This window comes from Elgaria multicarinata, chromosome 2 (genome assembly GCF_023053635.1).
Source record: "Elgaria multicarinata webbii isolate HBS135686 ecotype San Diego chromosome 2, rElgMul1.1.pri, whole genome shotgun sequence".
In the NCBI taxonomy this organism is placed as follows: Eukaryota; Metazoa; Chordata; class Lepidosauria; order Squamata; family Anguidae; genus Elgaria; species Elgaria multicarinata.
This window is the reverse complement of record NC_086172.1, coordinates 175210827-175223008: the sequence shown is the minus strand read 5'-3', so window position 1 is coordinate 175223008 and position 12182 is coordinate 175210827. Positions and strand designations below refer to the sequence as shown.

The 12182-nt window shown below is 46.1% G+C and overlaps 1 protein-coding gene across 1 annotated transcript in view; it reads left to right on the top strand.

Annotated features, from left to right (window-relative positions):
* KIAA0586 (KIAA0586 ortholog) overlaps nucleotides 1–6180 on the top strand; it is a 110088-nt gene extending 103908 nt beyond the window's left edge. Inside the window, 1 exon segment of the mRNA XM_063118232.1 lies at nucleotides 6017–6180. Within this exon segment, the coding sequence (XP_062974302.1) occupies nucleotides 6017–6156 (140 nt within the window). The 3' untranslated portion in view covers nucleotides 6157–6180.
* Nucleotides 6181–12182: the final 6002 nt, after the last annotated feature.

Here is a 12182-nt window from a genome sequence, read left to right as displayed (position 1 = left end):
CACTCTCTCCCCACATGTGTGGGGTTGGGCGATATCCAAAGGCGTGCTGTAGGAATGGTCTGTAAGTGAATGCTCTTATGTATATCATGTATATCATACACTAAGGCCGGAGCCAATCAAATAAGGTTGTTGTTTAGTTTTAATCTATAATGTATTGAGCTTCCCTGGCGAACGTGGGAAGGAAGGAATCCGGTGTTGTGAGTTGAATAGAATCTGGGGCTCAGCATCCCTTCTTCCCCGTCGGCCTCAACTGCAGAGCAGGCTACTGGAGGCCCCTTTCCCATAGCAGCCGTGCAAAATCCTCTTCGTATATAACTGAGACAAGGAATCGTCTCTTGCTGCGGAAGGAGACCCAAGCTGCTGTTTGCCCTTTCATTTTAAAACAAACCCTGGGAAGGCGAACGTTTCGGCATCAGGGAAGGCGGCGGCATCACACAGCTTCCGAAGAGCCAAATGAATATAAACATTAAGCAAAGGGCTCGCCACTTTTGGAAGTGCGGCAACGGATTAACGTTGCTGCTGTTTGCGACCTTTAAAAACAAGAAAAGGTCTGAGAGAGCTACGTCTGCTCCCCTGTGCTACTGATGTAAAATCTAGGATGTCCATTTCCCCTGACATGCAGTCACACATCCTGACATGCATTCAGACACATGTGTACACATGTGTCCGCACACGTGTACACGCAAGCACCCGCACCCCTTCTAGGACACCCCACCAGGAGCCCACCTGGGGACACCTGGAAAAGGCGAATGAGCACAACAAGGCAGGGAAGGGGAGTAGCCAGATGCGCCTCAGTAAAAACTCCATTTACCCCCATGTAAGTGGCATGTAGGTGACTTCCAAGCCCCTTTCTTGCTGGATGAAGTTAATCCTGTTGAATCCACATTGCTGATTAACTACCAGGACATCACCATATAGGGGAAAGGTTAAGTGCAGGTATTCAGGACAAAAGACATCTGAGAGCAGGGATTTCATAGTAATGGCAGCAACCAGATGTCTCTCCCCGCCCCCCACAGCTCCAGTACCACCTAACTTCAAGTAAACATCGCTTCCAAGTCCTTAGGACTGCGCCCTAGCCACTTCACCAATAGGAGAAGGGCTACAAGCGCAAAGCACACCTGGGAAAGCACACAGCGATGACGGCCGAGCAATTTCGGCTGCAATTCCCCTCTCTGACCACTGCATGGAAGTATATAAGTTACTGCCTTGCCTCAGTGCAGGGTGACTCTGAATTAACACCTTGAGTGAGAAGAGTCACCTTATTCTCGAGAATAAACGTTTGGAGCCCAACGCCTCGTCTGTGATCTTTCGCGAGTGTCTCAATATTGGACTTTGGCACACTCGGATTTGGCATAATTTATGCAACACTGGCTACATGTAGCCTTCAAAGCAATAAACTGTAGGTGTGTGTGTGTGTGTGTGTGTGTGTGTGTGTGTGTGTGTGTGTGTACACACACACACCTTTCACAAAAGGAACCAGCATATGGGGACACAAGTCACAAAAGCTGTCCCAGAGGTGCCAGTGATTACTTGTGCTTAATGTATGTCTAGCTGGGAGGTGCTTTCAGTACTCAGAAAATACAACACCATCGCAATGTTGCAGAGTGACCTGTAGACCTTTATTGCATTATACTCCTTCTCCGGGGTTTTGGGCTCAGCCTGCCTGGAACCATCAGCCCAGACCACTGGCTAACATCACGATGTCATGATTCAGCCATCCTCTTAGTGTGGTCAGGTGTTATCAGAGGGCTGATGAAAAAAGCGGGGCCAGGAAGCCAAGGGGGAAATGAAATCAATATTAAGAGGTTGGTGGGAGTAATAGCAGCTCAGCGCCTGTCGGAAATCAATTGTTCCGGATGTGGGAGAGTGGCGTTCTTCACCCTGTTATACCGTTGAGCGGAAGAAGAAAACTGAAATCACAAGCCCAACCTTTCCCTTCAGGCGTCCATTAAAGGGTTTATCCTTTTCAGAAATCTCGGGTCCCCCAGGGTTTTCTTTTGTTCTCATGTTAATGAAGAGAGATTCTGTAAAGCAGGTTGAATATTGTAAGCAGGACTGGGTTAAAAGAATGCCATAGGACTACAAAGCCATTTGAAAACTGAGTGGCGAAAGTGAGGCGGTCACATGACCTCTCTCATGCCAAGCTCTACCTAATGCACGTCTTTCTTTTGAAAGAGGAGAGTCCAGATTTTTCAGCCTATCCTCAAACGGAAGCAGTTTACAAACTTCTGATTTCTCTCTCACATCTCTCTTCCCCCTCTCCTTTTTGCAAGGGGGAACACTAATATGTCCGCTATTGACCTAGTCGGAGTCACATTTGATAATGTCAAACTTAAATATGCATGGACTTGCTCTTTATTCAGATGCCAGTTTTAGTCCCAGTGAAACGTACATTTGAAACAAATTACGCGGATTTATTTTTAGTGCTTGACTTTCTTATGCATGAAATACGACACTTGTCTTTTCATGCTTTGCCACAAACGACTCACAGCCCTAGTTGTACTACAGTGGACTTATTCGTGTTTTGCCAAGTAGCCGTGTGTGTGCGTGCGTGTGCGCTTGTACGAGTGTGAGAGAGAGAACATGAACTTACAGGCGTTTCTGTTTATAAAGTGTCTGTGTTGCACACGCTGGAGGTCTGACAACTGGCGTGATTAATACAAACCAGATAAAAGCAATTTGGGGCTGAATCACTGGACCCTTAGAGAGTTTGCAGCCAGCTCTTGCCTTTAAAACGGATACTTCTATTGATGGGCCTTCCGCTTTTGCAATTTATCCTTTCCAACATCAAATTGGCCCTGTTAGTCCTGCCAAGTATATCTCACGTGCACTTTCACCATCTCAGATACAAATGCTACAGGAGGGGCATAGTCTAGGAACAGTGTGTGTGTGTTTTAGTAAGCTTGGAAACACCTGTTGAAACAGTGAAGTCACGGAATCGGATTTGTTATTGCAAAAATTAATTGCTATGCTTTGGAAAGTGCCAGCCACTGTAATTTAAGGCAATATAATGTAAGCGTGTGATTTTAAAGTAAGGGCTTTCAAACTTCCCTTCTGACGTTCATTTGTCAGCCAAAGATTCTGGGGCATATTCAAGGGTGCATATAGTCACTGCTGGCTAGGCATGTTGAACCTCACTGTTGCCGTGTGAGAGCTGAGAGCAGGATGTAGAATGGATCCCACATGCCCATCTCTCTGCGCACTGAGTGGTAGGCAAGCCATGTTCCAGGGAAACTAAGCGCACAATCCTAGGCATGTTCAGACAGAAAGAAAGTCCTGCATCTCCCAGTATTCCTCAGCCAGCCATGTTGGCTAGGAAATGCTGAAAGTTGTAGGACGATTTTCTCTATAGGCATGTTCTGCCCCCACCTCTGCTGTTTCTCTAAGGAAGCAGGTATCCCTTGAGCATCTTCCTATCTATTTTGGATATGTACACTCACGGTTTAGCTGAGTACCTGAAATGCCAGATTTCCTAAGGCCTTGGTCCTGAGAGCAGGCTGGACAATCAACCTGAAGGAACTGAGACGGCTCATCTACACCAAGCAGGATATTATTCCACTCTGAAAGCGGTATGAAAGTGGTATATAAAAGGCCGGATCTACACTACTGCTTTATAGTGGTACTGAAGTGCACTGACAACTGTTGGGGCCCATTGCCACATCCACACCAAGCAGGATACAACACTATGAAAGTGGTCTATGGTCTGTGTCAATGGGCCCCAACAGTTGTCAGTCCACTTCAATACCGCTATGAAGCAGTAGTGTGGCTCCTGCCTCTATTATGCTTTAGGGTGGCATTGAGCAGGGGGTTGGACTCGATGGCCTTATAGGCCCCTTCCAACTCTACTATTCTATGATTCTCATATGCCGTTTTCATAGTGGAATATCTTGCTTGGTGTAGATGAGCCCAGACTTCCTTGAGAGTCCTTCTCAAAGCCCAAAGAGAAGGAGACGGCTCTCGCTGTGAGTAGATCCGGTGGTTGGGCAACTTGGGCTGGCTAGGTGAAGCAGAGATGAGACTGGGAAGAGTCCATGGCTGCTCTCTTTAGAACTCAACCCGCCCGCCCGCCCCTCGCATATATCTGTAGAGGAGAAGCTCTATGCCAGGGCTGATCAGCTAATTGGTAGTCTCCGAAGCACAATACGGAGCACACGACATGAATCTGAGCTGCCGCTGCATAGTCACAGTAGATAATTAAGCAGGGAAAGGGGAAAGGATTTGGCAATATTATCCCTTTAGAATTGAGGGGGGTGGGAAACGTTAGTTGTTGTGCATGTCAATGAGAAAAGGGAGATTATTTATAGCCTGCCTCGATAGTCATACAAACTCCACTAGAGACTTCTGGTTTTATACTTTGAAAGTGATACAAGTCTTTGGCTTTCTCAGCTGAGACTTGCTCTTGCTTTGTGAGCCTTGTATAGGCGAGGGGTGCAGTCAGTCACTGAATGCCTTAGCAAACTGCCTCCTCTGGGTTTTAATTCCTGGTAAAGTTAGTGGAGCTTATGGGTAAGGGGCTGCCGGGAACAGTATCAAACAGAAAAAAGAAGGTGGGCTGCCTTGGGGTTCAGTGCAAAACCAAGCAGGAAGACTAGAGGCTGTTTTTTAGGGAATTGTACAAAATTAGCAGTCAGTATAAGAAGACTATAGGAACACAGGAAACTGCCTTATACTGAGTCAAACCCTTGGCCCATGTAGCCCAGTATTGTCCGTACTGACTGGCAGCAGCAGACGCTCTCCAAGGTTTCTGGCAGGAGTTTTTCTTGCCCTACCTGGAGATGCCGCGGATCAAACCTGGGACCTTCTGTATGCAAAGCATGTGGTCTACCACTGAGCTATGCTGCCTCCTTCAAACATTAATTCATTCCTGCTACGCTGTATATGGAGCACAAGAATCTTGTCATATGGACCTGGCTTACGTCAGAACCTGTCTACACATAACAGTAAACCAGGGTTTAGCCCCTTGTGCCAAAGACTCATGGTTGCACGCTTCTCCTGCCCTGCCCTGCCTCAATGCATGTTTCAGTTCCCTCCTTCTCATTCTCGCGAATCATAGTTTCCTGTTACGTCTGAACAAGCAAACACAGTTTGCCCTTGCCCTCCAGAACAGAATTGGAAACCATAATTTGAATGCTTTCGTTTATGCCTAGAAGTTGCACATGGGGTTGCCAGAGAGATGGAATTCAGAGTTACGAGATCTTGTGGTTTTTGGCTGTTACAGCCATGGATGCTTCTAATCCATATGGTTGGGTTTGACTAGCCTAATACTCACATTCCTATTTTTGGATTTGGAAAGGAGTTAGAATCATAGAAACATAGAATAGCAGAGTTGGAAGGGGCCTACAAGGCCATCGAGTCCAACCCCCTGCTCAATGCAGGAATCCACCTTAAAGCATCCCTGACAGATGGTTGTCCAGCTGCCTCTTGAAGGCCTCTAGTGTGGGAGAGCCCACAACCGCCCAAGGTAACTGGTTCCATTGTCGTACTGCTCTAAAAGTCAGGAATTTTTTCCTGATGTCCAGCCGGAATCTGGCTTCCTTTAACTTGAGCCCGTTATTCCGTGTCCTGCACTCTGGGAGGATCGAGAAGAGATCCTGGCCCTCCTCTGTGTGACAACCTTTTAAGTCTTTGAAGAGTGCTATCATGTCTCCCCTCAATCTTCTCTTCACCAGGCTAAACGTGCCCAGTTCTTTCAGTCTCTCCTCATAGGGCTTTGTTTCCAGACCCCTGATCATCTCCCTCCTTCTTCTTTTTTTGTTTTGTTTTGGTATGACTGTCTGTAGGAGTTACTAACAGTGTGGGTGGCTAACAGAAGTCAGAGCCCATACTCAGGAAAATCTGAATCAAAAATGCAGCTGCTTCTGCAAAATACTCTGGTTGATGCCTTGGCACTGGACACACAGGCAAGGTCCCTTGATGTTTTTCCTTGTGACAGTGAAATCCAATGGTGGTCTTGGCATGCCTTGTATTTATTTGCTTGGTCCGGATTGCAAATGACGAGATGTTCTCTCTGTTTCAGGGGGCGAAACCCCGGGCCAGTTAGGCACCCTGCTTGCAGCAGCAAAAATGCCTGTGACGGTCCCATCTGCCGATATAGACGACCAGAGCCTCAGTTCTATCCACGGGAGTCCAGACTCTTCTGGAGCAGATACATTTTGAATTGTGAATGTGTGGGGAAAGCTGGTATGGGGGCGGTGGCGGGGGAGGGGGAGTGTTGACAGCTGTTTGAAAATAATGTAAGAAACAAACATTTGGTGCAGAAATGGCATAAACCACGTGCCTGAGCATTGAATGAGCTTACTTTTCGTGATCAGAAACTTTTTATACGTGTGTGTGTGTGTGTGTTTTGCATGTGAATATGTACACTATTTTTTTTTAACAAATTAAATATTTTCGTTTTAAAATGGGTATTTTACATCCTTGTATTTTGTCTTGAAATTGCACGTTTGGGAGGAGAGGGCGGTTCAGGCCACACGGGAAAATATAGGAAGCTGCTTCATGCCGAGTCAAAGTATTGGCCCTTCTCGTCAATATTGAGCTTCTTTAAAGTAGTGTTTTATAGCATGCTCGTTATCAGCTACTCATGGATGTTCACGGGTCATTTTCACGATGCAGTGATCCTCCTGTCGTCTCCCGCTCCATTTCCCAGTTTTTGTGATTTTTTTAAAAAGCTCAGAAAACCACTCTTCTGAAAAACATAGTTATTTCTCGATATTTCTTGCCATGTGCAGTAGAAGTTGCGCTATAAAATACCCACTAGAGGGCGCTGTTCCATTCAACCTCATTGAGGCTATACAAGCCACTTGGTCACTGCTCTCTTCCTTGTGTAATTACAGCTCATTGCAGAAGCAGAAGAGATAAAGGAAGCGGAGCCACGGTAAGGGAATGTGATTTCCCTTCATCTGAAGGAGCTAATTGCCTATCTGTACTGACTGGCATTTTGGGAGCCCTCAAGAAGAGCTTTCTCAAACCAAGAATTCTGAGTGGATGTTTCAGCACAAAGTGAGGCCTGGTGATGTTGAAGGGCCCTGGTTCCTGTGCCGGTGTTGGGGTCTTGGCACACAAATGACCTCGCCATCTCCTGGAGCCAGGATATTAAGTGGGGTCAATATTTTCCATGAGGACAGGAAGGTTTTATTTTGGAATCTGAGGGGGAAGACGGGTTTCACATTTTAGAGGGGGTACTGGTGGCCCGCTGCCACCTGTACCCCCTCTAAATTGCATCCAGTTCTGGGCTCCACACTTCAAGAAGGACGCAGGCAGACAAGCTGGAGCGTGTTCAGAGGAGGGCAACCAGGATGATCAGGGGTCTGGAAACAAAGCCCAATGGAGAGAGACTGAAAGAACAGGGCATGTTTATCCTGGAGAAGAGAAGATGGAGGGGAGACATGATAGCACTCTTCAAATACTTGAAATGTTGTCACACAGAGGAGGGCCAGGATCTCTTCTCGATCCTCCCAGAGTGCAGGACACGGAATAACGGGCTCAAGTTAAAGGAAGCTAGATTCCATCTGGACATCAGGAAAAACTTCCTGACTGTTAGAGCAGCACGACAATGGAACCAATGACCTAGGGAGGTTGTGGGCCCTCCCACACTAGAGGCCTTCAAGAGGCAGCTGGACAACCATCTGTCAGGGATGCTTTAGGGTGGATTCCTGCATTGAGCAGGGGGTTGGACTCGATGGCCTTGTAGGCCCCTTCCAACTCTGCTATTCTATGAAAACACATGCCGTTTTCTGTTCTGAGCTCATTGCAACTTAACATTGGGCAAATCACGAGAGAACTGTGTGAGAGAAACTGCTCCAGAATGTGCAGCCATCCGTTTTCTTTACGAAAGGCAACGTGGGTGGATATGCCTTGTGTCCTCCTTTGCAGAGGACAGTCCTTTACATGTCAGAGGATATTCCACCGTTGTGAAGGTGTCCTCTGTTTGAAGGGCTGTCCAGTCAAAGTCCAGTTTAAAGACAAAGAACCATGCAAAGGAAGCGTTCAAGGAGCCTTGAAGTTGCCCATCGTCATACCTGGGCAGCAGATGGAGCAGGGGCACGTGGCTCACTTGGCCACCGTCTTCCACGTGATGGTGAGAGGGACCATATTTCTATTTACATTACAATAATTATTTCTAAGTTTGCATCTATACATATAGATTAGGGTGTGCAATTTTTATGCAAAACTGCCCTCATTGGGTGGTGTGTGTCCTCTTTTTGGCAATTCACAAGGAGCCACCCTTGGCAGCAGTCAAAAGATAGATTTTTAAGGCCCTCTGAATGGCCCGTACCGAAGGGACTAAGCAACTGTCAAACAGAAGGGAGCCCCACAACTCTGGGGCCACAAGCATAAGAACATCAGAAGAGCCCTGATGCTGGATCAGACCCAGGGTCCATCTAGTTCCAGCACTCTGTTCACACAGGGGCCCACCAGCCATCGGCCAGGGACCCACAAAGCAGGAAATGAGTGCAACAGCACCCTCCCGCCCATGTTCCCCAGCAACTGGTGCACACAGGCTTACCTGCCTCAAATACTGGAGGTAACACATAGCCATTAGGGCTAGTAGCCATTAATAGCCTTCTCCAGCAATTTATCCAACCTCCTTTTAAAGCCATCCAAATGGGTGGCCATCACTACTTCTTGTGGTAGTGAGTTCCATAATTTAACTATGTGCTGTCTGAAGAAGTTTTTCCTTTTCTTTGTCCTGAGTCTCCTGCCAGTCAGCTTCACAGGATGAGCCCATTGGGTTCTAGTATTTTGAGAGAGGGAGAAAAATGTTTCCTTATCCACATTCTCCACACCATGCATAATTTTGGACACCTCTATCATGTCTCCCCTTAGCCTCCTTTCCCCCCCAAGCTAAACAATCCCAGGTGTGGTTACCTTCCCTCATAGGGGAGATGCTCCAGCCCTTTAACCATTTCATTTATTTTTGTTTATTCTTAATGCATTTTTATCCCGCTTTCCCCCCAACAAGGAACCCCAGGTGGTGTACATAATCCTCCACTCCATTTTATCCTCACAACAACCACCCTGTGAGGTAGGCTGGGCTGAGAGTCTGTGACTGGCCCAAAGTCACTCAGTTGGTTTCCATGACCAGGTGGGGACTAGAACCCGGATCTCCCGACTCCCAGTGCAACCCTTTAGGTGCAGTGACCAGAACTGTACACAGTATTATAAGTGTGGTCGCACCATAGATTTGCATAAAGGCAGTGGGATACTGTCTGTTTTATTCTCAATTCCTTTTCTTATCATGCCTAACATGGAGTTTGCCTTCTTTACAGCGGCCTCACACTGGGAGCGAGAAGGCCCTGTCCCTTGTGCTCACCAGCCTAATCGATTTTACTGGTAGGCATACAAGCAGGGCACTTTCGGCATAGTTGAGGCTAAGATGGGGACAGGCCTATTTATCCTCCCAAAGGGGAAGCCATGCTGTATGTCTCTGTTTAGACCAGCCTCCCCCAACCTGGTGCCCTCCAGATATTTTGAACTACAACTCCCAGTAGCTCCAACCAGCATGGCCAATGGTCAGGGATTATGGGGATTTTAGTCCAAAACATCTGATAGGTAGGGTGGGTGCAACAAAATACCAATAAGCATAAAACCCTATCTAAAAACAAACATGATACAAAACAAATCCAACCCGTTGAGGAAATACTTAATAAAAAGTCAGCAGCAATTATTTTAACAGTTGTTGTTTATTCGTTCAGCCGTTTCCGACTCTTCGTGACTGAGATAATATTATTGGTCTACCATTGGAATTGTTAAGATTACTGAGCTAATATATGTAAAGTCCTTTGAGCTCTCTAAAGCGCTATATTACATGCTAAGTATTCTAATAATTGTTGGGAAATATGCTGTTTTGGACTTTGAGCTGGAAAAGTGGGGGGGGGGAATTGTCATCAGAGAACTCTTGAAACAACGGGTTCTGTAATCTACACACACGATCGGATTTTATTGGTTTTAAATCCTTTACACGTCAAACGGAATGCCTAATTGCAATGACAGCAACTTTGTACTTATTTAAATAAATGAGAGAGTAATATATCTAGAACTCTTCAAAGCACCTTAGGGCTTAGGTGATATTACATTCTTAACACAAACACAGTAAATCAATCCTCAGTGTCAAAATCGTGTTCAGGGAGCACAGTAATTACAAAAGGACATTAGCGCTCCTGGCAACAGACATACACACACACACAGCAAGTAAAGTTGCAATCCTAGATAAACTTCTCTGGAAGTAAATCTCATTGTGCTCAATGGGGCTTACTTCTGAGTAGACACATAGAGGATTGCACTGGTGGAGGCTGGTGGCTTTGATGTCAGTGCAGTGGTAAATCTGCTCCAGGTTTCAGTCAGGACTCTAAAGGAACTATCAAAGGCACTTGGAGAGCTCTTTTAAAGTTCTGACTGGTTCTGGCTGAAACCCAGAGCAGCTTCATCACCCCACTGACATCAGAGCCACCAGCCTCCACTGGATTGCACTGCGAAGTTGGGGGGGACAGCTTCAAAGAGCAGAAGGGGCGGATTATGGAAGAAGGGGCAGTCAGAGTCAGGACAATTCCCTTTTAAAATCACACACACACACACACACACATGCAAACATCAAGGCACCGAAAATAGGAGACTACATTCCATAACCGAAAACTAAAATGGAAGGGATGATACCAATGTAATATTCTACAGTGCAATTTCAGAGAGAGGTAATTTCAATATTTGGGGGTTGGACAAATTCCTGGAGGCAAAGGCTATCCATGGCTACTAGCCCTGATGGTTGTGTGCTATCTCCAGTATTCGAGGCAGGAAGCCTGTGTGCACCAGTTGCTGGGGAACATGGGCGGGAGGGTGCTGTTGCACCATGTCCTGCTTTGTTGGTCCCTGGCTGACAGCTGGTCAGCCACTGTGTGAACAGAGTGCTGGACTAGATGGACCCTTGGTCTGATCCAGCATCAGGGCACTTCTGATGTTCTTAATATTTGCACTTGTTAAATTCTACAGCAAAGGGGTTTTCCCTTGATACTGCATTAATTAAAGTCCCAGCAATGTTTATGCTGCTTCCATCTCTGGGTTTCCTGACGCCCTTTAACATGTGTAGCGCTTGTGAACTTACTCGCAGCAGCTAATTCCCGTCATTTTGTGAACCGCCCAGAGAGCTTCGGCTATTGGGAGGTATAAAAATGTAATAAATAAATAAATAAATAAATTTATTAGCCATTCTTACAGCGGCGGCCTTCCATTACTTTTTCCACTATCTGGGTTTCGCCTGTCTAGCTGTCATTAAGATGTAGAACAAAAGAGGTTTTGTTTTTAGAAATTACACTTTTCATCTACGTAAGAAGTTAAACTGGAGGGTCAAAAGACAAATTTAATCGTGAGAATTTTATTTTAGCATATATTGTATCTGTAGCCAGAACGGTCTTTTATGGGATTAAGATGATTCAACATAATTCTTTAAAAATAATAAATGCTTACAATTGTGGAGTGAAATGCTTTAGAACTTGAGAGAAATTATGCTTTTGGCCTAATACCCAGTTCATCTCTTACTCTACCAGTATCCTTCCTTCTTCCCTTTGATGCTGCTCTGGTGACTTCTGAATTAGCACGGGTTTCAAAAGTTCTCCATTCAAAGAATGCTTTCCTTGTAGATTCATCTCTTGAGGTGCTCCTGAATATCTGCCATGGACTTCCTGTGCATTGCAGAAGTTCCTAGGACATGGTGTGGGTTGCACTGTTAATTTAATCTGGGATCATGTCCAGGTCTGTATGGAATGAGTGTCACCCCCACATGAGAGTTGACCTAGACCAACCCCAATACACCTTTGAGATGGTCTCTTGCAGGACAAAATGGTAGTACTGAACCCTAACACCTGCTATTCACTTCCTGAATTAACCAAAACCTAGTTTGAAAACCACTGGATTAGCAAAATTGCGTAGGAGAGACCAGTTGCAATGGTATGATGGCAACCCATGTGATGCATCTGTATTGGCCCTGTTTGCCCAATCACCGCAACTTAAAACAAGCCACGGTGGCTTGTTTAAGCCACAGCACATGCTGAGCACCATTTACCCAATTGTCCACCTGGACCCAAGCTGGCAAGCTTGTCACACAGAGGAGGGCCAGGATCTCTTCTCGATCCTCCCAGAGTGCAGGATACGGAATAACGGGCTCAAGTTAAAGGAAGCCAGATTCCAGCTGG